The 25,369-nt window shown below is 36.7% G+C and overlaps 1 protein-coding gene across 8 annotated transcripts in view; it reads right to left on the reverse strand.

The window, feature by feature from the left end:
* LOC131440552 (serine/threonine-protein kinase par-1) overlaps positions 1-25,369 on the reverse strand; it is a 94,774-nt gene that overhangs the window by 58,745 nt on the left and 10,660 nt on the right. For all 8 annotated transcript variants that reach the window (XM_058611926.1, XM_058611927.1, XM_058611924.1 and 5 more), the window contains exons 3-10: positions 14,785-15,011; positions 14,521-14,720; positions 6,515-8,710; positions 5,463-5,599; positions 4,905-5,404; positions 4,719-4,841; positions 4,522-4,648; positions 4,340-4,467 (exon numbers count right to left, since the gene is read on the reverse strand). In XM_058611926.1, coding sequence (XP_058467909.1) covers positions 4,340-4,467; positions 4,522-4,648; positions 4,719-4,841; positions 4,905-5,404; positions 5,463-5,599; positions 6,515-8,710; positions 14,521-14,720; positions 14,785-14,936 — 3,563 coding nt within the window. In that variant the 5' untranslated portion in view covers positions 14,937-15,011. The remainder of the gene's footprint in view (positions 1-4,339; positions 4,468-4,521; positions 4,649-4,718; positions 4,842-4,904; positions 5,405-5,462; positions 5,600-6,514; positions 8,711-14,520; positions 14,721-14,784; positions 15,012-25,369) is intronic.

Consider the following 25,369-nt stretch of genomic DNA (forward strand, 5'->3'; position numbering starts at 1 on the left):
CCGGTGGTAAAGGTTTGACAATTTTCGATCTTGAAAAAGCACCATAGGGGGGAGTACATGAAATTTCCAAAATCGAAATTTTTTTTTTATTCAGAAACTCTTAAAACTGCATGAAACATCGAAATTTAGTGTCATCTCAAAAAAATTTTTTTTGAAACAATCAACTTTCTGGGATATTTTTTCTAAGTCCCAAAAAGTCGACTTTTTCAAAAAAATTTTTTTTCGAGATGGCACTAAATCTCGACGTTTCATGCAATTCTAAGCCTTTGGCATCAAAATTTTTTTTTCGATTTCGAAAATATCATGTACTCCCCCCTATGGTGATTTTTCAAGATATATGGAAATTCCACTAAGTGGACTAGTTTGGACTAGTTTGGAAAAATGATGCTGACTGTGTGACATAAGCATGCTTTTGTGAACTACTCGAATCAATCTGAATCAATTGGTGTCAAAATTGGTATCCGAAATTATTTAATATAAGTATGAAATATATTTTCATGAGACTTTTATGAAAAAAGAGAAAGGCACTATCACACCACTAGGTGGATTAAGAAGGGTTTTTAAAGTTATCTCTATAATAAAAATATGTTCGTCAGACGGGGCGTCATAACAAAATTTACCAGCAACAAAAATGAACCTTGATCAGGTCCTGGTTCTCAGTGCACTATTTAAAGGCTTGATCAACTGCTTGAGAATTTTCCATAACTCTTTGCTGTTCTTTGGATTTTTATCGATCTTCCTCTGTATGAATTCACATTTAGTCTTCATCAGGACCCTTGAATGAATACTTCGTGCATTTGTATGTATACTCCTGTGATTTTCATTGTTAGTTTTACGTAACCTTTTGTACTGTCAACCTCGCTCCCATTTTAACCGTCTATTGGGCAGTGGCGTCTCGTCCTCATGTGCACCTCGTGCACTGCACAACAGGTCGAATTGAAGGATGAACTGCGTCCTCAACCTCATCCAAATTCAAATATTTTTTGGAATCTTTATTTATTTAATGAAAGCAGGTTGGATCGCACCGAAATTGCGTGTATTTTCACGCATCTCATATACATCAAACATACAATTCCAAGTATTTGTTGTCGCTGTGTTCGTGTCTTTTCCGTGCACATGAGTTACGGCACAGATTCAAGAAGAGAAAGAATTACTTAGTTCAGCCCTGAGATTTGTTTGTTTAATAAAAAAAAAACCTACCCGAAAGTATATCGCTATCTCTTTGTATTGAAAAACACAAGCGGTGTTAATTCCTCAATCTTTAGTTTTCACTTACAACGAACTGTTACATCTGCTATCATACCACATAAGCAGTGCACAACTAGTCAATTTTGGGGACGGGTGTAGCGTAATGGGTAAGTCGATGCCTTTCACGCAGCCCACCTGGGTTCGATTCCCAACCCCGCACATAGGGTCAGAAAGTTTTTCTGGCCCGAAGAGGCGAATGACCTTAAGGTTAAAACCTCTATAATCGAATAAAAAAAAACTAGTCAATTTTGTCACGAGATGCCACTGCTATTGAGTAACAGCTATGCGGTGCTCTTGTGACTAAATTCACCATTACATCTTCAATTAAAATTTCCTTATTCTGCCTTTTCAAAGGTTCATCAGGGAAATATCGACTACTTACCCCCTCTATTTTCACTATTCACCTTTACATTTACTACTTTGTTAAAATTACCAATTTTATGTGTTCTATGAAATTCAACCTACTTTTCCAAAACTTACTAGTGTGCGAAGACTCGACTGGTTTGATCATAATAACCGTGTGAGTCTTACGTTTGTTATTATTTTTATTTCTATTTCTACATGATGCTCCAGATAGAATATCACTTTTTGTTATTTTTATGACATTCGTCATTATCCACATACAGGGTCCGTTATGTAACGGTTTTTTAAACATGTTATAAAACACAAACGGTTCATCCAATTTCAAAATTTATTTTTTCATATTAAAGTACAATCCCACGGTCGGTCCAGTTTTTTAGTACATTTTCGATTGAAGGCAGCTTTATTTCAGCTAAGGCTGCACGAATGTTGTTCTTCAAGGCTTGAATTGTCTCTGGCTTGTCCACATAACACTTATCTTTGACAGCCCCTCAAAGATAATAGTCTAACTGCGTCAAATAACAGCTCCGAGGCGGCCAAATGACATCCGAATTTCGACTGATAATTCGATCTTCGAAGACTGTGCGCAGTAGATCGATCGTAGCGTTGGCTGTGTGGCACGGAGCGCCGTCTTGTTGGAACCAAATGGCATTCAAGTCTTCCTTCTTCAAGTAACGGGAAGAACCAATCGATAATCATGGCGCCGTAGCGCTCGCCATTGACCGTGGCAATATGGCCCAATGATGCCGCCAGACCACAATCCGCACCAAACCGTCACTCTCTGAGGATGCATCGGCTTCTCCATGATAACGTGCGGGTTTTCCGTCCCCCAGATGCGACAATTTTGCTTATTAACATACTCGCCGAGATGAAAATGTGCCTCATCCGAGAAGATGATTTTTTGGCATAAATCGGCGTCTTCTTCAAGCTGATTTTCAAAGTAAAACTGCACTATTTTCACGCTTTGCTCAAGCGTATGCACAACCATTTTCGTTCAGCAGAAGGATAAAACTAAGTTTTTGTCAAATCAGAAGTGACATTAAGGTTACCAATGTCGAAATAACCTGGCGGACCCTGTATTTATCAATTGGTTCATTAGTATTTGAAATACTTTGAAAAATTACATTTTTGAGTGGTTAGTGGAACGAAATAAGTCACCTTAAAATCAAATGAATTTTTTTTAACTCCTCTGTAAAATTATTACTATTTCGTCACCATTATCTTGAGATAGTTTGAGGCACAGATACTGGTAATTCGGTGTACTATTATTGCTACAGACTGAGAACTAGTACACTGATGAAGGGGACTAATAGCACACAGAAATATTAGTATCCATGTCTTTTAAAATTTCGTAACATTAGTGGCGAAATGACGGGTGACAACTAAAATTTTGGAATTTCTTTCTCAAGCTGTCAAAAAAAGACAAACATACTTGTTCATTGTTGAAAAAAAAAGAGAATATTTGAAAACGGTCCGTAATCGGATGTTCGGCGAAGCTTCCGTTTGATGTCGGAACAGGAGCGTTATACGGCCTTCATGTCAACTTTGTGAATGCATCTTTTGATTCTACCAATCAACTGTTAGCAATTCGTGGCTCTCCAGTTATTTTTGTACACCAAGGAGCCCAAAACCCTGAAGAAATCTTCGATTAGGCGACACTGAGCTAGATTTATCGGGTTGTGATTCTTGGGTACAAATGGGATCGTTTTATCCGGCCAAAACACGTATTGTCCACCAGCATGATGTTTTTGAAAAAACGGGATCAAAACTTTCTGGTACGCATCTTGATTGATTACCAACCCAGATGGCTCGAACCATGGCTTAGAAATGCCTTTCTCGGAAATGACAATGTACAGCATCACTTTTTGTTCAAACTTATGTTTAAACTAATACTTTATGTTCGGATGTACAGTAGAACTATCCGTTGAATAGTATCGATCGTTTGCGGGAATCTGCGTCTTCGAAAGAGGGAAGTAACTTTCGTCGTCCAAAACAAAACTTTTTCCGGAAAAAAATTTAATCAACCAGCGGCATTGGGAATTCAACGTTGAAATCTGTGCGTCAGTATATCCCGGGGCTCGTGTCTTCTTTCAGTACTTTATTCCGAGTCTTTTCAATGTTTTGCAGATGTACTGGTGAGAACTTTTTTACGGCATCCCTTTGACTCGGTGAATCCTTGTTGTTGAAGGCACGAGAAAGAGAACGAAGTCCTTTTGCGTCCATAATTTTGGCTGGTCTTCCACTACCTTCCTTACGAGCAGTTGTTGGGCATCTTAGGATATTGTAAACTGTCGAAGCCGCAACATTTTTGCTTTTAAAATGTTGTACCGTATACTATTTGCCGAGATTTCTGTGCAGTTCGTAGAACTGTACAATGCGCTCGTGAAATACTTCTTGTTTTGACGGCATTTTGAGCAAAACTGAGCCAGCATGAACAAAACAAAAAATACGAACAGAAAGAGGAGAAAGAGAGCTAACACATACACACTCTTAGTTCTTTCTGAACTCGTTTGTTGTTGACCATACAGGCCTCGAAAAAAATCCAAAATTTTAGTTGCCACCCGTTAGTAAAGATTTTGTAATGAAATTAAATGGAATTAATTTTATTTAAAAGTGATGAAATAATTTGTCATGTTCGCCTGGGATTTGCATCGGGCTCCGAATGAGCCTTTCTATTCGTAACAATTTACTTCTAAATAAAGATAAATTTCTGCACTCAATAAAAACTTACCTCGAAAAGGGATCATGATGGTGCCAAAACGGGCCTTGTGTATGTCTGATATTGCTTAATAAACGCGATGTTGGAAAACCAGTTGAATTTTGTTCATTAACGTTCAGCCGATTAGTTAAAGCTCGAACCTAGAAAAGAAATATTTTCGGTACATGACTTAAGTGTAGAATAGGTATTCTAACCCTTGATAACAATGTGGAGAAAAGATTTTCAGCAGTTAAAATTTCGAAACCATCATCGTCATCTTCTTCGCCTGAGCTAGCAGAGTCATTCAGTTCCGTTGTGCTGCGTTGCGAGGGGCGCGAGCTCCTGAAAGTGCAAAAGTTTTAAGTAACATTGTGTCATGTAGGCTACGTGATATCTTCCTTATTTAGTCTACCTCAACCGATGCATTGTATGGAAACGTGGTTCTTCAGAATCACTTTCTCTACCTAATGATGTGTGACGATTCATTCTCAGGAATGGAGATTCTTCTTCAACATTTTTATCACTCAATAAGGTACTTTAATAAAAAAAAAAGCTTAGCATGATTTACTCCATGATTAATTGGTTGTCAATATTATACCTTATCTTACGCGGACGGCCGAGGCGTGACTTTGCACTGAAACTCGCAGAATTGGAAGTTGTGCTTGATTCTGATGGTTCTAGACTGTTAGCTCTCGGTGTTATGAATCCACCGCCTTCTACAGCGATCGGAATAATGAATTCTCGTGGACTTTTTTTTATGGGCATGGTGACGCCACTATTATTAGCTGGCATATTTCCAGTTGACTGGGCTTGTGATATTGTAGAGTCCGAGTCGTTGGAATCATTGGTAGATTGACGAGAAAGAGATCCACGAGTGGAACTCAAGGTATTCGCAGCCGCTCGTTGATGTGTGGGTGGTTTTTGAATGGAGATACTATGTTCTTTGTTCTGCGGTTCCAGACTGTTAGCACGTTGTTGTACTGTAAAAACTATTGGATGTTCGCGAATAGGTGCACTACGTAGGTCCGGTACTTGATGTTGCATTTCGGTGGAAAATCGCATCGCCGAAAGCTGGGACGTTGGTTGTTGCGATTCGTTCTGTCGGGACAAGCAACTGAGTTATTATTGTCATTCTATCCGGAAGAAGTTAAATTACCTTTGTTTGAATATCGCCATGTGGTTCAGGTTTGCCGATTTTCCTTCTCGGTAGTGTTGCTGATTTAAGAGTAATCTCAGCATGTGAAGTTTTAGTTTCATCTTCCGGTGGAGTGGGAATATTTCCAACTGATACTTCTGAAAATATAATTGATTTATGACATTATGCATTGATTCACAAATGCTAACAGACTCTTTTTAATGATACGTACCATAGTGAAACACACACGAACACTCATACACATACACTGTTATGCTAGTACATGCACGCACACGCAAGCACATGCATTCACATACTAGCCCTTGCAAGCACATTCTAGACCACATGTAAGACATTCCAATGACATGTGAGCACATGCAATGACAAGTACATACAGGCACACTAGCGTATCATAACGTAAAACATCAAATCGGCAAGGCAATGATTCATTGAGGCTCAATGCTTCTGGTGCCACTACAGCATATAAGCTTTTCCCTGAAGTTTTATCTTATGTTTTAAGCAACAATCTTGTAATGTTAATTCTGTTAATATGCGTGATAACGGTATTATATTTTTGGTTAAATGAACTTAAAGTTTTGTATACCAACTACTTATCTAAACCCCGAGACATATTGCGAAACGAATTAGAACACCACCAGCAAATGGTCTAGCACAGTAGTGTCGAACCTTGTTGTAAAACGGACCACATTATTCGCGATCCCCCTCATTTAAAAATAATTTGTTGCAAAATAATTTGGATACTATACTAACACATTGCAAATCGTTTTACGAATAAAACCGTACAAATCTTTTAAATCTCTAGTAAAGGAAACAAAATAAAAACATAAGCCATCTCCTAGCTAACAAAGAAGTCTAGTATTTTTGGAACGAGTCAAAACAAAATACACATTAATGTCGTGAATTTTTCTGTCATATAGTTAAATGCGTATGAGCTTTTACTTGGAGCATAAAAAAGCCTTCGAGCACAGATATAACTTCGTTATTAACAATATTCATTCGTCAAACCATCTTAACATTCAAATTATTAAATCAGTAGATGATCATATACTTACTTCTAGGTACAGACATAGTGCTGAATTTGGACTCGACGCTCTCGGGACCGTAGCGGAATTGCTTATTAGAAGCTGAGCTACTAATCCCGATTCCACCTGTAGCCGAGCGTCCATTCGCCCCAAACGGCATCGGTGGTTTTCGAAGTCGTCCAATTGGAATTGCATTGCTTATTATTTCACGAGCATTTTTCAATTTTCGCTCACGCTCAGTCTCTTCGGAAACGGATACATTTTCCGTTTTGGCACAAAGCAGATCAACAGGATTGGATTCTGTGCGAACCTTGTTAAGTAAAGCAATTGAGTTTTCCATTGAACGTCGTGCTTCCTCTAAAGAAAAACTACCAACAGAGCTCTTAGAGTCACTAGCTTGCACTTCATCGAGTTCAGTTCTAAATTCTTGGCTGTTGAACTTATCCTCGTTTGGTGAATTTGACAATATCAAATCAGTACTACTACTCTGGCAACTGTTGTCTGGCGAGGGTAGCTCATATTCCATCTTCCGTTGAATTTCGTATGGCGATGGTCTAAATGGAGCACCAGATGATGCAGAATTATGCATCGATGCCTTGCGTTCAAACTCTTTCTTGTAGTTTCCAACTGTAGGAATACCAGGCAAAGAAAATTTTTTGAATTTATCATTATGCTGATTATTCATGTTCTGGAACCTTTCAGCTGTCTCCAGTATTCGTGACTTTCGTCGTTCAACCGGTTTCGCGAGGGTTTCTTCTGGAAGACTGTTCTTGCGTTCTAAGTTGGAAGCCGATTTTATTTGAGCGAATTCTTGATCTTGTTTCGATACTTGGTTTATAGCGGTGCTAAGATCAGCAGTTTTATTTTTATTGAAAACTTTTCTATAAGGTACCTTTTCTGATTGTTTGTCACTTTTTTCTAGTTTTTCTAATCGAGCTTTAACGCCAGACACAAACGGCTCGACTTTAGGAGTCGGTGGGGTTCCAGTTTGATTCTCGCTAACCGTTATGTTTGATTCTTCAGGCGATGGATCATTTAGCGAGGGGGGAGTATTCGTTTCTTGCAGTAATTCGTCACACATGTTTTCAAGATTTTGAAGATCTTCTAGTACGTCTTGAGCGGCAGTCGGGGTATTATCAGATGAATTTATTTCTTCAGTAACTTCGTTTTCTGTTGCACTTGTTTCCATGATACAAGTCGAACTACGACAAGTTGGAGTTTCATTTTCAACATCTATTACTTCTGGGATCACAGGTTGCGATTGATTTGGGTTTAATAATTCGGCGGATTTTTCTTTCTTCTTAACAGCTCCAATAGCATTATCAGTAGATACAGTCGATTCTAATTTGCGTTTAGGTTGAGCAGGGCTGTTTTCAGATGGCGTTATCGTGCGTGTTGGTGAAGGCATTAATGCTGCCTCTCCACCAGCTGCCACCATGTCCAGTATTCGTCGTTCTGCTTCTGTTCCTCCCATTTCGATGACTGAACCTACCGAATGACTTCGTTGTATCCGTTCTTTAGTTTTGACATCTTCTTGCCCACTTCCAACTACTACTTGATCAGCAGTAACAGACGGTGGTGCTAGCGATAGTAAAACATCTAACCGTACAGGAGTTTGATTAGCTAATTCTTCAGCCAGATCTAGACAGGATTCATTATAACCTTCGTTTACCCACCAATGATTACATATTTGCTCTATATTTGCTCTTCGCTGTGGGCATACGGTAAGCATTTCTCTGATCAGTGGTGATGCACGCGACGGTTTCTTCGGCTCAAAGTAATCACCCTGACTAATTTGTTTAACGAGCCTTTTAAAATTAGCACCATCAAATGGCATTGCACCATAGACTAGAGTATATAGTAAAACACCTAGCGACCAGCAGTCGACTTCTGGTCCTAAGTAGGGTGTACCTTTAACAATTTCAGGCGATGCGTATAGTGGAGATCCACAGAACGTCGCTAGTAGTCTTTGCTCATCAAACACATTGGATAATCCGAAATCGGCGATTTTGGCATTTCCATTTTCATCTAGTAATATATTTTCTAACTTAAGATCACGGTGACATATTTTATGCTTATGACAGTAGTAAATTGCAGTAGAAACTTGACGAAAAATTCGACGAGCTTCTTCCTCTGCAAGTACTTTGCGCTCGGATAGATAATCGTACAGCTCACCACCTGCTGCAAACTCCATGACTAGAACCATTTTCTCGCGGTTTTCGAATACTGTAATAAAAATTTAACATTAATTTTTCTAAATATCTAATGGTTTGATTTGAATTTGAATGAAATTTTATGTTAATTTTTTATACAAATGAGTTGAAGACATTATGGGATTTAGGCATCACAAGATAGACTTTGGAATTGCAGTTCATAAAAGGATATAAATATTGGAGATATTCATTTCACTTCATTTAAATGTTTTAAACATGACCATTGAATGATAGGTTTTTGTAATACACAAAACATGAATATTTTATGTGGACAATCGAAATCAATTCCAATAATTTCAAATTGATTATATTATTGCTGTTCCTTAGAAAAGAAGGTAAGGACTTATCTATAATCATAATCTTCGAATCCAAGCGGATATTCAGCCAAGTCACATAATCAGCCTAAGCTAGTTGATCAAAGATTTGAAAATGTAGGGCAACTGCTCCCATAATCATTCCGAGCTCGACAATTCACCTCATATACGAAAACCGTTAGTTATCATGAGTTTTACCATTACTGTTTAATGAATTGGCTCAAAGGATAAAATGAAAATATGAGAAATCACTTCGAACTTTCGCGTCACTATAAGAGAAGTATTGTACATTTTGTCTTTCTTATATAAAAATGTTATGCAATCACTGTGGAAACTGATTTTTCAGCCGAGGCCCAAAGGGCCGTGTTTTATATAACACTCGACTTCATTCGTCAAGTTGAGTAATGTCTATGTGTGTGTGACAAATAAGCTCATTATTTTTTCTCGTAGATAGCTAAACCGGTTTTAACAAACTTAGATTCAAATGAAAGGTCTTGTTATCCAATTAGAAATTCCTACATTTCACACGGATACGACTTTCGGTTCCGGAATCATAGGTTTAAGAGTGCTAAAAATTGTATACCGCGGCGGGACAAAAACCGTAAGAAATTAAAAATTACTTTTTCAGAGCACTTATTGGAATTAACTAAATCACTTCTAAAGGAAATAAATTCCACTAATGTCACGAAATACTTCCGACTTCGATTATATCGGTTCCCGGATTCCGGTTCCGATAGTACTCGCAATACTGGAACTCGACTCGTTTTCTCAGACATGGCCTAACCGATCTGACAACTATTTCATTTTGTAGGTTATACTAGTTGATGCACAAAATAACTTTTTCCGTTCTTTGGACGAAAATGACTCGAAAAAAGACTGTGACTGGCGATGAAAATTGTATCTAATTTGAAAGCTGAAAAAATCATGGGCTAGTTCAGGTGAGGCATAAACATCGATAGCAAAACTAAACTGATTCTGTAAAAGGATAATCCGCTTTTTGGTGGGATCAGCGTGATGTAATCGATTAGAAACTTCTGAAACCAAGTGAAATAGTCAATACTCAACGCTACAAAGAACTACCTAACCATTTACTTGAAGCGACCAAAATATGGCACTAGGCGGAGGAAAGTGATACTCAGTTATGGCAGTGCTCCGTCTTACATTTCGAATCTAGTCCGCGATCATGAGGAGTTCGGATGAACAGCGCACCATCAAAGAAGGTGACAGGCGATCATAAATACACTCTTCTACTCAATGCTTGATCGGAGAAATAGGTATAAAGCGAGAAGACTAGTGTTTGATGGACAGAGAAGATGTTTGGTTATAAGGTATCGGTCGGGTGACGGCCAGGATGTAGACCATGTTCGATGTACGTGCTACTGTGTCTGACTGGCGTTTTAGAGTGACTAAAACAAGATTTAGAGTGGCGAAATGGTAGCGCGTATGCACGGAATGCTTAAGAACGCAGGTTCTACTCCTGTCTCTGAGCGTATCTTTTTCCAAAAATTCATCTTTTCTGTTTGTTTGGCTTTTCCAATATATGTTTCCGCTCAGTCATTGCAAAACTGAACTAATTATAGTTTCAATCAATAATTTTCCAGTATGTGTGGATTATTCAACAACGTATTTGGCGTTTCGATGTATCATTCGGATAAATGTAATCTGTTGGTACAAAAAATGAGGTTATATGCATGTTGAAAAAGGGGATTCAAAATCTCAGCTCCGCTAGGCCTTTCCCTTGTTCTTGAGTAAATAAATATAAAAAACATGCAAGAAGGATGGTCATTAAAAAATTTCTACACAGTTCATACTGAATACCTGTTTTCTGCGCTTGTACCATTCTTTATTAGCCCATTCGTTTTTCCAACCGGATTTATTTTCTAAGTTTCCTTAAAATATTCGAGTTTTATAGGAAAGTTTTCGTAATACATTTATTTTTGTGTTTGTGTGTGCATGCGTGATGGTGGTATGTGGCTCTACGTTATTTTATTTACGGATATTGGAGTGTAACAATATACATTTCGCTTTCGTCCCTCAAACAAACACTTTTCACGAAACTGTTTTGGGCTCGCACTAAGCAATAGGGGCGTGAGTAAACCCGATATGATAATCGGTTCGAAACTGTCTCGAATTTCAGTTTATTAACTTTCAAACTAGCTTTAAACTGGCTACAACTCGGGTAGGTGTAAATAGCAAACAAAGGTCAAAATAATAACAAATTTTACCATCATATCTTGGCTTGATGTTTCTGTGTTATCATAGCAATACTTGATATTTTCGTGATATTTCATCAAGGGATCAAGACATTGTACAATATCTGTTCAACATCAAAATTAGTTATAATATCTTATTTCGTTATTGATGAGCTATTTCAATTTCATTAAGTAAATTGATCCAGTAGTTATATCTTCAAATAAAATACCATTGAATAAACTGCATCAGAATCAGATAAGAGAAATACTTAAGATATTACTCTATTCTAAATGCTAGAATATAAAATAATTGACAAATTCATCTTCTATAAACATTTTGTTCTTGGTTTGATATTACAATGACAGAATTTTTTATTTTGTTGCTATTTTCTCATGCAGGCTTTGTTATAATTCTTGATATTTTAACTCTTATTTCAAACTAAATAATGTTAATTTCTACCATTGAGATGTTTGATTTTAATAACAGAATTTGATATTTGTTTGCAAATCACTTCTACCCGGGAAACAAACGGTTTCAAAGCAGTTAGATGGGAAACTGGATTAGGTTTGACATCAAGCGAAAACATCAGATTCAGCATTGATCCAAACAGATAAAATGTGTACAACAAAATATTTGAGGATATAGTTTCACCTATCAAGCCTAAATTTTGTGTAAGTTACTGTGGAGCCTACATTGAACACACAATATTTTAACGATTTACTTTGGGTTTATTTTAAGATACCAGAAGCTGCATTCAACTAGTTTTTAGTTGACTAGTTAACAACTAGAGGCAGAATTCGAACTCACATCCGTCTCCTTACCGAGAAAATTTTCTACCAACTAAGCATCTTTGGTACATGTAGAAACATGTTTGAGAAGTTATATTGATTTAGAAGCTCGAAATAACTTGCACGATACTGGGCATACGACGATTAATTTTGCTCTGTCACCCGTTAAGGCAGGATTTGCATCCTTGTCCCACCCTTAATCTATCCATCTATCTATCTATCTATATATAAAAATGCAGAGATCATTCTTTCCCTCTCAGCAGGCCGTTCCATTTTGTTGGTTTTTGAGCGCTTGTTGAATTACATATTGCACGAACAATTTGTTCAATTTGCTGGAACGGTTTGTTGTTGTTTTTTCTCTTGCAAAAATAGTGTGAAAATTAAGTGTTACCTTTGCATAGAAAGAAAACTTGTTGTTATTCTACGTGAAGTAGAAGTATTGTGCAGGTATGTAGTGTTAGTTTAAACAAATAAGTGGAAAAAACTTCAGAAATGTGTCCAATGAAGGACCACCGTTGAACGTTTTTTTCTAAGAGGGTTGTAATCACATCACGTTAGAACGAATGGACGGATTTACATGATTCTTTTTTTGTTTGATCAGTTTTTACCCCCACCGGGTTCGTACATTTAAAAAACAGACTATTCAGAATGATGCTTAAGTCAGATCTAAGTCAGTTGGGCTAAATACAAATTGTAAATAATGAATAACTCTGGAAGAGAAACTCTTCAACATTGTGTTAAGTTTATCAATATTTAAAGTCTGATTAGTGAGCTTTTTTGTCCATTACCGGAAGCAAGAATCACATCTGGAAGAGAAAACGTGGCACCTTATATCCATTATGTCGACGCGGTTAGAGAGGGATCTCTGTTCAGTGCATCGAGGCAAAGGATGAGATGATGTATTTCACATTATCTCATTAATTTTTGGTGATATTTCTTTTTTGGGCTAAAGCGAATGTGTATCGAATTTTATTGATTGTTGGTTAAGTAATCAGAAAAATAATGGAGATAAACGTTAACCACAGAAAAGTTGTCTGTCCGAAAGCAAATTCGAACAAATAATTTTAGGGCGAGACGAAGTTCGACGGGTCAGCTTGTGTTTATAAAGGGTGATTTTTTAAGAGCTTGAGAACTTTTTTAAACAATAAAACGCATAAAATTTGCAAAATCTCATCGGTTCTTTATTTTAAACGTTAGATTGGTACATGACATTTACTTTTTGAAGATAATTTCATCTGCCACAACGTCGAATTTTCAGTGAATGGGCCCTAGAAAAGTTGGCAGAAAATCCGCTTTTTTATCGACAAATTTTGTTCAGCGATGAGGCTCATTTCTGGTTGAATGGCTACGTAAATAAGCAAAATTGCCGCATTTGGAGTGAAGAGCAACCAGAAGCCGTTCAAGAACTGCCCATGCATCCCGAAAAATGCACTGTTTGGTGTGGTTTGTACGCTGGTGGAATCATTGGACCGTATTTTTTCAAAGATGCTGTTGGACGCAACGTTACAGTGAATGGCGATCGCTATCGTTCGATGCTAACAAACTTTTTGTTGCCAAAAATGGAAGAACTGAACTTGGTTGACATGTGGTTTCAACAAGATGGCGCTACATGCCACACAGCTCGCGATTCTATGGCCGTTTTGAGGGAAAACTTCGGAGAACAATTCATCTCAAGAAATGGACCGGTAAGTTGGCCACCAAGATCATGCGATTTGACGCCTTTAGACTATTTTTTGTGGGGCTACGTCAAGTCTAAAGTCTACAGAAATAAGCCAGTAACTATTCCAGCTTTGGAAGACAACATTTCCGAAGAAATTCGGGCTATTCCGACCGAAATGCTCGAAAAAGTTGCCCAAAATTGGACTTTCCGAATGGACCACCTAAGACGCAGCCGCGGTCAACATTTAAATTAAATTATCTTCAAAAAGTAAATGTCATGTACCAATCTAACGTTTAAAATAAAGAACCGATGAGATTTTGCAAATTTTATGCGTTTTATTGTTTAAAAAAGTTCTCAAGCTCTTAAAAAATCACCCTTTATGAAAAGAGTCTGTGTATCTGAATTCGTCAGTGATATGGTTGCGTATGTGAGGTAACTAAATGATATGAAACTTTCTGAAAATAACCTTTTGGAATTGTATCTTCTGGAAGGGGGGTAACATTAAATAATCGTACTGAAGAAAGCCAACCCTTCCAAGTCCCTCAGAAAGTATTTGGATGAACTGTAAACGCAGGGTCTACTCCAAAAATTTCGTGATCAAAGCAGTGGAGCGGCTGATTACCAAGGGCACAACAGAATTTAGTTCTTCCATTTATCAATCTTCTCATCGGCCATGACTAATATTCCGGCCAAATGACCAAAGTTTGCCCGAGAGCTTTAAAGAAATATATGATTCAAGGATGACTTATTGGTAGTTTACCCGAGAGTCTTAAAGAATATAGGATTTAAGGATGACTTATTGCATTCAATTAACTTTTGTAGTTTTTGTTCTTCACCATCATTCGATATAAATGCATTTTATATATACCTTCATAGATGTGTATTATGTTTGGATGCTGCACAGAGCTCATAATTTGCACTTCTCTTCGTATCCGAATGAGATCTGCCTCAGTTTCGATTTTACTTTTTTTTATTGTCTTGATAGCGACCTCCTGGCCGGATTCCTTGTTTATTCCTAATTGCACCTTGCCGTATGTTCCTTGACCAAGTTTTTTGATAATATCAAATCTGTGTAAGACAAGAAAATGAAATATAAAAAAGTTATTATAGGTATACGTCGTGTATCAATCACCGTTGTCTCAATTTTTTTCTGTGATTGTTCATCTTTACGGTTCCAGTGTTTTCAATCCCGCTCATTATATTCTCAATGGAGGCCTTCTGCGGAGTAAACATCTGCGGAGGTGGAGCCGCTTCCTCGTTGTTGATTGCATCATCTATCACCATTTTAACTAATGTAGATTGGATAACTTTTCCTCAGTTAGAACAGTTACGTATTGCTTTAAAAGCTCAAATAGTTTCCTGCAGAGATATGATAACGATACGACGATTTAGTATCTGTAGTATAAGACTGTCATCGAATTGATAATCGAGACTTTGTACTGGTTAGTGAAAGAAAAGTATTTTTTTTAATAAAATAGCTCATTTTGGCAACAATAACATCACACTATCATTGTCCCGACTCCCCGATATCACGATTAAGACATCGCCTTGGACGATGGAATCTTACTTACTTACTTCAGGAATCAGAACAAATTGGATCAAATGACACGTTCCCCTTGATGTTTGGAGATTTGTGCCTTGCCATCAATTTGTTTTTAGCATCATTTTTCCGATATACAAGAGGGAAGGATTGAAAGGAAATGGTAAGGGACTAGGAGGATGAGAAAAATTTACACAAAAACACATAAAATCAGAAGTAAAGTCTGCACCCCTAAGGGATGCTGAACAATCTGCTGAGGATCACATTTAGTGGAAGTAGAAGTAAATTCTGAACCTCTACGAGGTGCCGAACAGTCTGCTGTTAATAAAACCTCCAACCCTCGAGAGGATTTAGAGATCTTACAAAAGCGACACCATTCTGCACTCACCGGAAAAATGCAGAACGATTCGCAGTATGTACGAGCAGAAGTAAATTCGGTACCCCCTAAAGGATGCCAAACAATCTGCTAAACCCTATTTAAGGTGAATACAGAGGGGATTCATTCACTCCAGGAAGAACGATGAACCCTTCTGACTATAGCTCCTTATTGGGTGAGAAACGAGAGAATATCCTTCAATTTTAGCTCCGCATACACAGACTCAACCATGTATGGAGAACCAAAAACCCGGATACGTAGCTGCGTCAATGCGGGACAGTTACATATCAGATGATATGAAGTACCATAATCGCATTCACACAAATCACACGAATAATACTCAGCACGTTGAATAGTACCCATGACATAATTGAGTTTGCAATGTCCAGTCAGAGCTCTGACCAGAATACTGCAATGATGCTTGGAGAAATGCAGTAGACACTTTGACATTTTCAGATTTAAATCTGGTAGAAATGCTTTTGTCTGAGCGCAAGTTTGCGAGCTGCGCCAGTAGCTGGCATGTTTGGGTACAGCCCAAGAACGAATCTTGTGCTTTATCCAACTAGTTGAAAGTGGTAAAGCTGGTTCAGGACCAACGAAATCATTCGTTGCACCAGCTCTAGCCAACTCATCAGCCCATTCATTTCCAGTAATACCAGAATGGCCGGGTACCCATAAGAAGTAAACAGCATTTGAAATGCTGAGGTCTTCAATTTGAGTTCGACATGCGATCACTAGATTCGACCGTGAGTCATTCGAACTGAGTGCTTTTAAGGCTGCCTGACTGTCGGAACAAAAATAAATTCGTTTACCACAGATCCTCTGCTGAAGTGACGATTGTACTCCACACAGAATTGCGTAGATTTCTGCTTGGAACACAGTACAGTATCTACTAAGTGAATGAGACTGTTCCAGCCTCATTTCACGACAGCAGACACCAGCACCAGCATGACCATTCAACAGAGAACCGTCCGTATAACAAACTATGTGTTCAACAAGTTGTCGTTCCAGACAACCAGACAACCATTCCTCACGAAGAGGATAGCTCACATTGAATGTTTTGAAAGGAAAACTGCATGTGAGAGTTAGGTCACTAGAAGCGAGTAAATACTCGGAAGTAGTTTGTTGTGGCAATTCTAATTTAGAAGACGAACAACGAGCCTGAGCACCACCAAAGTTTGATGATGAAGAATTGATGATTTGCTCAATCAAGACCCGTCGCAAATGCAAGAAGAACTTGCAATATCACTCAGACAACCATTTTCCAACGTTCAAAAGCAATGAAAATTATCCGAAAGATAGGCAATTTTGTTTTAACCGCTAATAAGGCTTTCTAGGAAATCCATTACCAGGTAAAACTCTTTCGCTAGCAGACGCGCACGAAATTTTCTCTTACTACCTCGTTAATATTACCTGTTACCCTGTACCACTATGATTCATAGTCGATGAAGTAGGTGGATTTTCGTACTCGACGCGTTTAGAAGCTTAAAAGTACGGTAGACTACAGTTGGCTGGACATAGCACATACATTCCGAAGATGTGATATGCATCACTAAAGTAGCAAAAGTTTGGTAAATAATCAATGATTATTCGTCTTGCCTTAATCAGTCCATTGTCCATTGATTGAAAAGTGATCCTTTCTAATATAGAAAGGATATGCAATCACTGAGAAAACCGATTTTGGAACCGCGGCAAGGGGGGCCGAGTGACATATACCTTTCGATTCTCTTGGTCGAGATCGTCATATGTCTGTTTGTGCGTGTATGCATTTATGTCAATATGTGTATGTACAAACAATATGAACTTTATTTTCTCGGTGATGTCTGAAACGCCTTTTACAAACCAAGATTTATATGACGCTTCTGAAATTCTGAACCGATATCCGGTTCCGAAAAAAATGCACTAAATTTTCTAAATTTTTTTTTCCGATTGTAACAAACTTAGATTTGCATGATCCCATAACTAGAACGCTATTGAATTTTATCTGGATATGACTTCCATGTTCCGGAATTATTTGATGATAAGGGTGTAAAATTCAATTCCATGAGCTGGTTTCTATACATGGTGATATAAATCCGAATATAATCCATTGAACTAGGTATATAATTTTTATATTGAGCACATCTTGTTAGATGATGACCAAGAGCATTGATTTTGGATATATCGAATCTCAGCTCCCGTTCTCGGAATTATCGGAAATAGTGGTCAAAAACTCCAAATAGTGGTCCAAAACGGATCTTATTAAATCGGATTCTGGTTCTGGTTCCAAAATTACAGGGTGTAGTAAGATTAAAATTTCAAACCGTCATCATTTAGAGCGGCGATGCAAAAAAGGAAACGTTCCAAATTTGACAAAAAAAAACAGTTTAATTTTGTAGGCTAAGTTAGTTGATGACCAAACGAGTCGACTTCGATTCCAGAAGTACTGAAAATAGTATTCAAAAACTCCAAAACAAAACTATTTTCATATTCTTAGAAATGGTTGAACCGATTTTTACAAACTTAGGTTTAGGTTATTATTGAATCAGAATCCGACTTCCGGTTTTAGAAATACGGCGTACATTCGCTTCGTCGCTATAATAGCAGTATTGCGCAATTTTTGAACTATTTTTTCTGCCGTATTGCTTCTCAGAGTCGAAGCAATGATATTGTATCCGATTTTATCACAAATTGTTTATTGAAAGTCAAATAGTCGGCAAAATAACATGGCGGCTTTACTAGTAAGATGAATATTGGTACATAATTACACTAAATGAACTGGTATTTAACTTACTCTTTCGCAAATTCCAACTAACACTAATGGATGTATTCGAACATCTGACAGAAAGCGAAATGTTGTGTAAAACGTGCTTAATCCACCTAGCAGTGAGATGATATCTTTTTTATCAATCCGCATGTGTTTTTTGCATGAATATTTTTCGGTGTTTCAGTTTTCACGACATTATTCTAATGTCAGTCATTTTAAGTGGCAATTTGAGATTTTAATCACTCATTATTCTGTAATGTCGAAACTGCAAATCGGATCGAATTTGAATCTAAAAGTGTAACAATCGATTAAACATTCCATGATATGTCGAAGTAATTTTCATTTTAGAGTTTAATGTAATTTAAGGTACTTCCAGAGCCGATATTCAGGAACCAGCATAACCCAAACCGAATCTTATGGCCATATGACGAATAAATTGCAATATTTTTGAGTCCAGCTTTGAAGCTTTTCGGGATTGTCATCTTCTATATCGCTTTGAATTTTAAAAATTCATCATCCTTCAATTCGAGAATCGGAAGTCAGAATTGGATTTATTTTAATTTGAACTTTTGTTTTGAAATTCGATTTGGCTTTTTTTGAGAAAACGATTGAGCGTTGAGAAACGATTCGATACTGGAACCGGAATTCGAAATTCGGTGTAGTCGAAGTCAGACAAATTCACCTGAGTAGCTGTATAGTTTACATTTGTTTCAAAATGTTTGAAAATCAATGTAGACATCTTTGAGGAATCGTAGTGCGAATTAAATTTTTGGGCGCCTTCCGAAACGGAAACTGAACACAACCCAAAATGAAAGTGAAAGTTTATTTGGTTATCGACTATCCAAATCTGCTAACTTGATAAACCTGATTAATTTATGTGAAATAGACATTTTTATACCAATCACCCTGTATCTCCAAAACCGGAAGTTGGATTTGACTGAAAAACAAGATGTTTTATAGAATCTTAGAACTTTTCATTTGAATCTTAGATGATTCTTAGATTTCATTTGAATCTTAGATCGGTTCAGGCATCTACGAGAAAAATGAGTTACATAGTTTTAATTTCGTTTCATATATCATCCTGTAGTTCCGGAACCAGTGGTCGGAACCAAACATAATTCAGGAACTTTGTTTGGGAGCATACGAATTTTCGTATGAATCTGAATTTGTAGAAAAGAAATTTTCAGAGAAAATTCAGTGAAATTATTTGTCACACACGCATTTGCTGATCTCGACGAACTGATTCGAATGGTATATGGATTTTATGTTCTTCCAGCATTTATTGCTGTAAATAGTTTAAATCAATATAATTATGGAATTGCTTTCAACTCGAAAATTCTGCCATCATCTGGTTTTCATATGTCATATTCGAACGATTCTGTTGCCAAAAACGAACCGTGCTAAAATCGGTCCGAGGCAAAATATCATGCTGTACACAGTCTTTTGGGTACTTAGAAACAAATGTATGTAACAGTATAAAAAATCGTGTTTTATGTTGCTCCCAAGCATTTCTTTGCCAGACAGCGCTCAAAACTTCTACTGCTGGAATAGGGGAAAAAGTCGCTTACACAGAAATTTCGATATCACCGTTAAAAATGGACGGATTTCAACAATCTATGGCTTGATGGATAGCTATTACCGTGCGGAATCTAAGTCTGAAAATAGATTCTGTTTTCAAGGTCAATTGTGACAGATATCTTTAAAAAACTGAAAATTTTGACATAAAATTTCGTATAACTCAAAAAGACTCCGATCTCAAAACCATTCAATAGCGTTCTGGGTGACGGGTAGACCTTTCATTTGCGACTAGTTTGATCAAAATCGGTAAAGCCATCTCTGAGATCTCGACTTCTTAGTTGACAACACACATACAGACACACACATACACACACGGACATTTTCTCAGTTCGTCGAGCTGAATCGATTGGTATATGGCAAATTTTTTTTCTCTAAAGTTTGAGCGAATTCTATACCCATTTTATATATATATATATATATATATATATATATATATATATATATATATATATATATATATATATATATATATATATATATATATATATATATATATATATATATATATATATATATATATATATATATATATATATATATATATATATATATATATAAAAGGTAAAAAATACTCAACCCTAAAATTTGCGTAAAATAAAACGCGCATACAGGAACACAACATAATAACTGAAATAATATAGTACTGCAAAATTTGAAGATCGTGAATAATACTATTCAATGTAATGTTGAGTAGCGTGTTCTTCTCGTAGGTGACTTAAAAACATTCAGTTGTAGTTACAGAGAATATCGATTTAATTTTGAATGAGAATATGATGTTTCATTTATCTATACAAAACATATTAATTTTGTCAGAGTAGAAACAGAAGCGAGCAAAACTCTACTTCCATTTGTCCTTATGATTTGCAGTGAGCAAGTTCTCGTATGGAAATTCGAACGAGATTACGATTTTATCACACGAAAAGAAAGATTTAGTATTGAATTAGCATGAAGTACTATATTGCGCAATCTCAAACAACCTTTCCAAGAAACAAACCACATTTACATCTTGAAACACACATATACGCGTTACCTATATTACATCAACTTGCTCTTATACAATTACAAGGAAGTATACCGATTCATTGAAACTATTTTCAAAATGAGCGCAATAAACTTACTGTTTGTCTTTTGTCCCCGAATAATCCAATTTTTTTAAATGTATCACTTTGAAAAATAGATATAGTTAACAAACCCCAAGCGTTTATCATGTCAGTTCATATTATGGTTCTTCGTATGGGCATAAGATCGCAAGATAAAATGGCAGCCCACAGGTACAAACAAAATTCTTCTATTTATTGAGCATAAAAATTTCCAACTGATTGAAATCCATAAAATACTTCAAGCTAAAACGGTGTTTTACCATCCACTGTTTGTCATAGTCATTTTATGTTGACGGCGCAGATGATCGTGAGATTTTTCTCTTCAATCCCGAATATCGAAGAGTAGTAATTCGAAACGATCACTAACACACATTAGAAAATGAAAAACTCTCTTGTGTAGTGCGTATTTCCGTATGAACAAATTTTGCGAGTGTTAAAAGGAGAAATTCAAGTGAGGGAGAATTGCTGAAAAATGACCTCAGTATACGAAAGCAGTAAAATAGCTTCTATAGTTCACATGATCAAACTGTTGTCAAAGGAAATCAGATTTTTCTTCTGTATTAATGTGAGTGCTGCTTGGAAAATTCTACTCTTGCGCTGTGTTCGTCCAAGCAATTTTCCTTAGAAAATATATTTGTGTTTGTTCCGAATTCTTCGCACGCCATCGTTGTGTTTTAACTGAAAATATCTTTTTCTGCTGACCAGACGACACATTCGACTCCATCCTTGATACTGTAATAATGGTATGCTTTCGTTGTTCCTGTAGTATAAGTTAATCCAGTAAAATTAATATTGGATGCAACAAATCATTCGGTTCTTTTGAGCTGTTGATAGTACCTATTATCTTTCTTCGGACAGGATCAGCCCAGAGGTCGTGATGCATCCAGTGGAAACAAAATTTATCCTGTGATAGAATCCGGTGGTTATGCCTTCTGCATCGTAAAGTTGAAGTCTCTTCATATTTGGGCATACAGCTAGTTTTTTAGAGCGTTCAGTCGGTTCGTTTGGTAATCAACTAACATTGCCTACAATTTGGAACAGCCAAATTAAGAATTTTTACATCGCCGTTCTAAATGGTGACCGGTTTGAAACTTAGAACATATTTTATCAAAACAATCTGCGCTAAGTTTAGGAGTTTCGGACCACTACTTACGCTACTGCTGGAACCAGGAACTGGTAAGCAGTAGTGTCTAAATCGGCTCGTTTGACGATCAACTAACGTAACCGGTGCATTGAAACTTATTCGAGCTAAATTTAGAAGAACTTTTACGTTTTGCATCATCGCTCTAAAAGATGAATTGAAATTTTAACCACTCATCATTCGGTAAATCCGGAACCGCAAATTGGATCCCGATAAAATATAATAACAACTTGTGGAACCATAAGACCTTTAACTTTAATCTAAATAGTGAAAATGAAGTAAGTTCCGTTTTGAAGTTTTTAATCACTATTTGTGGTGTTTCCAGAACCAAGAACTGAAATCCGGCAACATCGAAGTTGCATAGATTTCATTCGAAACTAAGTTTGTACAAATCTATTCTTTCGTCTCCAAGAAAAGTGAGTGACTTGAACATACACAGAAAGTTCGCAATTTCGACAAAGTATTTGAATAATATGAGACATTCGGTTCTTCGAACATTTGTTCGAAGATCGGTTTTCATAGTAGTTACAAAGCCATTTTTTATGAGAAAGACAAGAAACACGGTACTAACATATTTCGGTGTTGAATAGTCTACCGAAAATTAATTCAGTAGTCTGGTTTCCGCATCAAATATGCTAAAGTGTTGAACTTGAATGTGTTCAGAACCGCATTACGAAATCTGCTTTAGAGAGATACTACAAACTAGAGATGGACAAAACATTTCATTTCAAAGATCGTTTCAGTGATACAGAGTTCTATTGAAAGAAATAGTTTTTCATTACATCTATCTACAAACCATGAATACAGTAAAAAAGTAAAACAATCAGTTTATTTCACACAAAAAAAAAACACTTTTTTATATTTTCATATTTTTCTGGAGTTTTAACAACAAAGCTCGCTTTTCTAACTACCCCAACATTAAAATAGTCACCCTAAACACAAAATGAAAAACCTGTTTTAATCCACCTAGTGGTGTAATGATGCCTTTCTCATTTTCATTTCCTCCTGTATATCACAGCAGAAATTCCCCAAAATACTACAATTTAAAAAAGTTTAGAAAATAGTTTTGAAGATTTCTGTTGCATAATATTGCTACATTCGTACACTACATTTGAATTCAAGTTGGTGAAAAACTGTTCAATCATATTTGAGAAAGTGAAGTGAGCTACATTTTAGGGTAACAGAGGTATTTTGCTCCACTTTAGGATTGATTTTATTTTTGCCACTTTGTAAACATATCCATTAAATGTTGTAATATCTTCGAAACCCGCTTTCGCAATAGATAATTTAATGTGATTAGCTTCAAATTGATGCAACATGGGTTACTTAAAAGCGATTAAATCCATAAAGTTTGTTAGGTGGGCCAAAATATATGAAGTGGCCAAAATATCTGTTACCCTATTACATTTGATTACTATTGTTGGTACTTCCGCAACCAAAAGCTAGATATCGGCATAGTGACGTTCGGTTCATTCAACCATACACTAATATGACCTACAAATTAATTTACGATTATCTATGAAGATTTGAATTTTGGAAAAAAAAACGTGCCGGTAATCGGACTTGAATAAAATTCAGCGATCTTTTACGGAATTTTCAATGGTTGGTTTATTTGGTTCCAGATTCTCATGGTCGGCAAACCAGGAAAATTAACTAGCAAATATAAAGAGGTGAAAAACAAAACTCTTAAAACTGCCATTTTTACACTAAGCACCCTACCTCCGAAAGCAGGGGTTTAAGCCGAATGAAAATTGAAAGTTTGTGGAAATCAGTTCAGCCATCTCCGAGAAAAGTGAGTGACATTATTTTCACATTTTTGGTGGGCAACATCCTGTAATTCCGTATCCGGAAGCCGGATCCAAACGAAATTCTGGAATTTTGTATGAAACCATAAGACCTTTAATTTGAATCAAAGTTTGTGAAAATCGGTTTAGTCATCTCTGAGAGAAGTGAGTGACATTTTTTCATATTTTTAATGCATTGTTTTCACATATTTGGTGCATATCACTCTGTAATTCCGGAACCGGAAGTCGGATCCAAATAAAATTCAGGAACTATATATGAGACCATGAGACCTTTCATTTGTATATAAGCTTGTGAAAATCGGTGCAGCCATCTCCGAGCAAAATGAGTGACATTATTTTCACAATTTTGGTGCATATCACCCTGTTGTTCCGGAACCGGATGTCGGATCCTTATGATACTCAGGAACTTTGTATGGGACCATGAGCCCTATCATTTGAATCAAAGATTGTGAAGATCGGTTGAGCCATTTCTGAGAAAAGTGAGTGACATTTTTTTTCACATTTTGAATGCATTATTTCCAAATTTTTTGTGCATATCACCCTGCAACTCCGGAACAGGAAGTCAGATCCTAATGAAATTCTGGAACTTTGTATGAGACCATGAGACCTTTCATTTGAATCTAAGTTTGTGAAAATCGGTTCAGCCTTCTCGGAGAAAAGTGAGTGACATTATTTTCACAATTTTGGTACATATCACCCTGTAGCTCCGGAACCGGAAGTCGGATCCAAATGAAATTTAGGAACTTTGTATGGGGCTATGAGACCTTTCATTTGAATCTAAGTTTGTAAAAATCGGTTGAGCCATCTCCGAGAAAAGTGAGTGACAATATTTGTCACACATACACACACACACACACACACACACACACACACACACACACACACACATACACACAAATACACACACTCATACACACACATACACGCACAGACATTTTCTCAGTTCGTCGAGCTGAGTCGAATGGTATATGACATTCGGCCCTCCGGGCCTCGGTTCAAAAGTTGGTGTTTGCAGTGTTTTTGCCTTTTTATATATTTCGATGGAGAATATGTTACGGCGGATCAAAGATTCGTAAAACTAACTTTTTTACAAATATCATAACTTGGTAGCCACAGAACCGTATTTTTAAATTTTGAACAAGTTTTATGGTTTGCAGATAAAGGGTGCTACACGCGGTTATTTTTATTTATTTATACCTTTATACATAACATATCAAAAAATTAACAAAGCGAATTTTTGCCTTTCTCTAAAGAAAGGTATTAGAATTGCTGAAAAACCCGACTTTCAAACGGAGCCTCGGAGATCCATAGTGTTACATACCATTTGACTCAGTTCGACGAGAGCGGAAAATGACTGTGTCTGCACTTTCTGAAGATATTTTTACCGCTCAATTTTCTCAGAGATTGATGAACCGATTTTAACAAACTTAG

The sequence above is a fragment of the Malaya genurostris genome, chromosome 1 (genome assembly GCF_030247185.1).
Source record: "Malaya genurostris strain Urasoe2022 chromosome 1, Malgen_1.1, whole genome shotgun sequence".
Taxonomy (NCBI): Eukaryota; Metazoa; Arthropoda; class Insecta; order Diptera; family Culicidae; genus Malaya; species Malaya genurostris.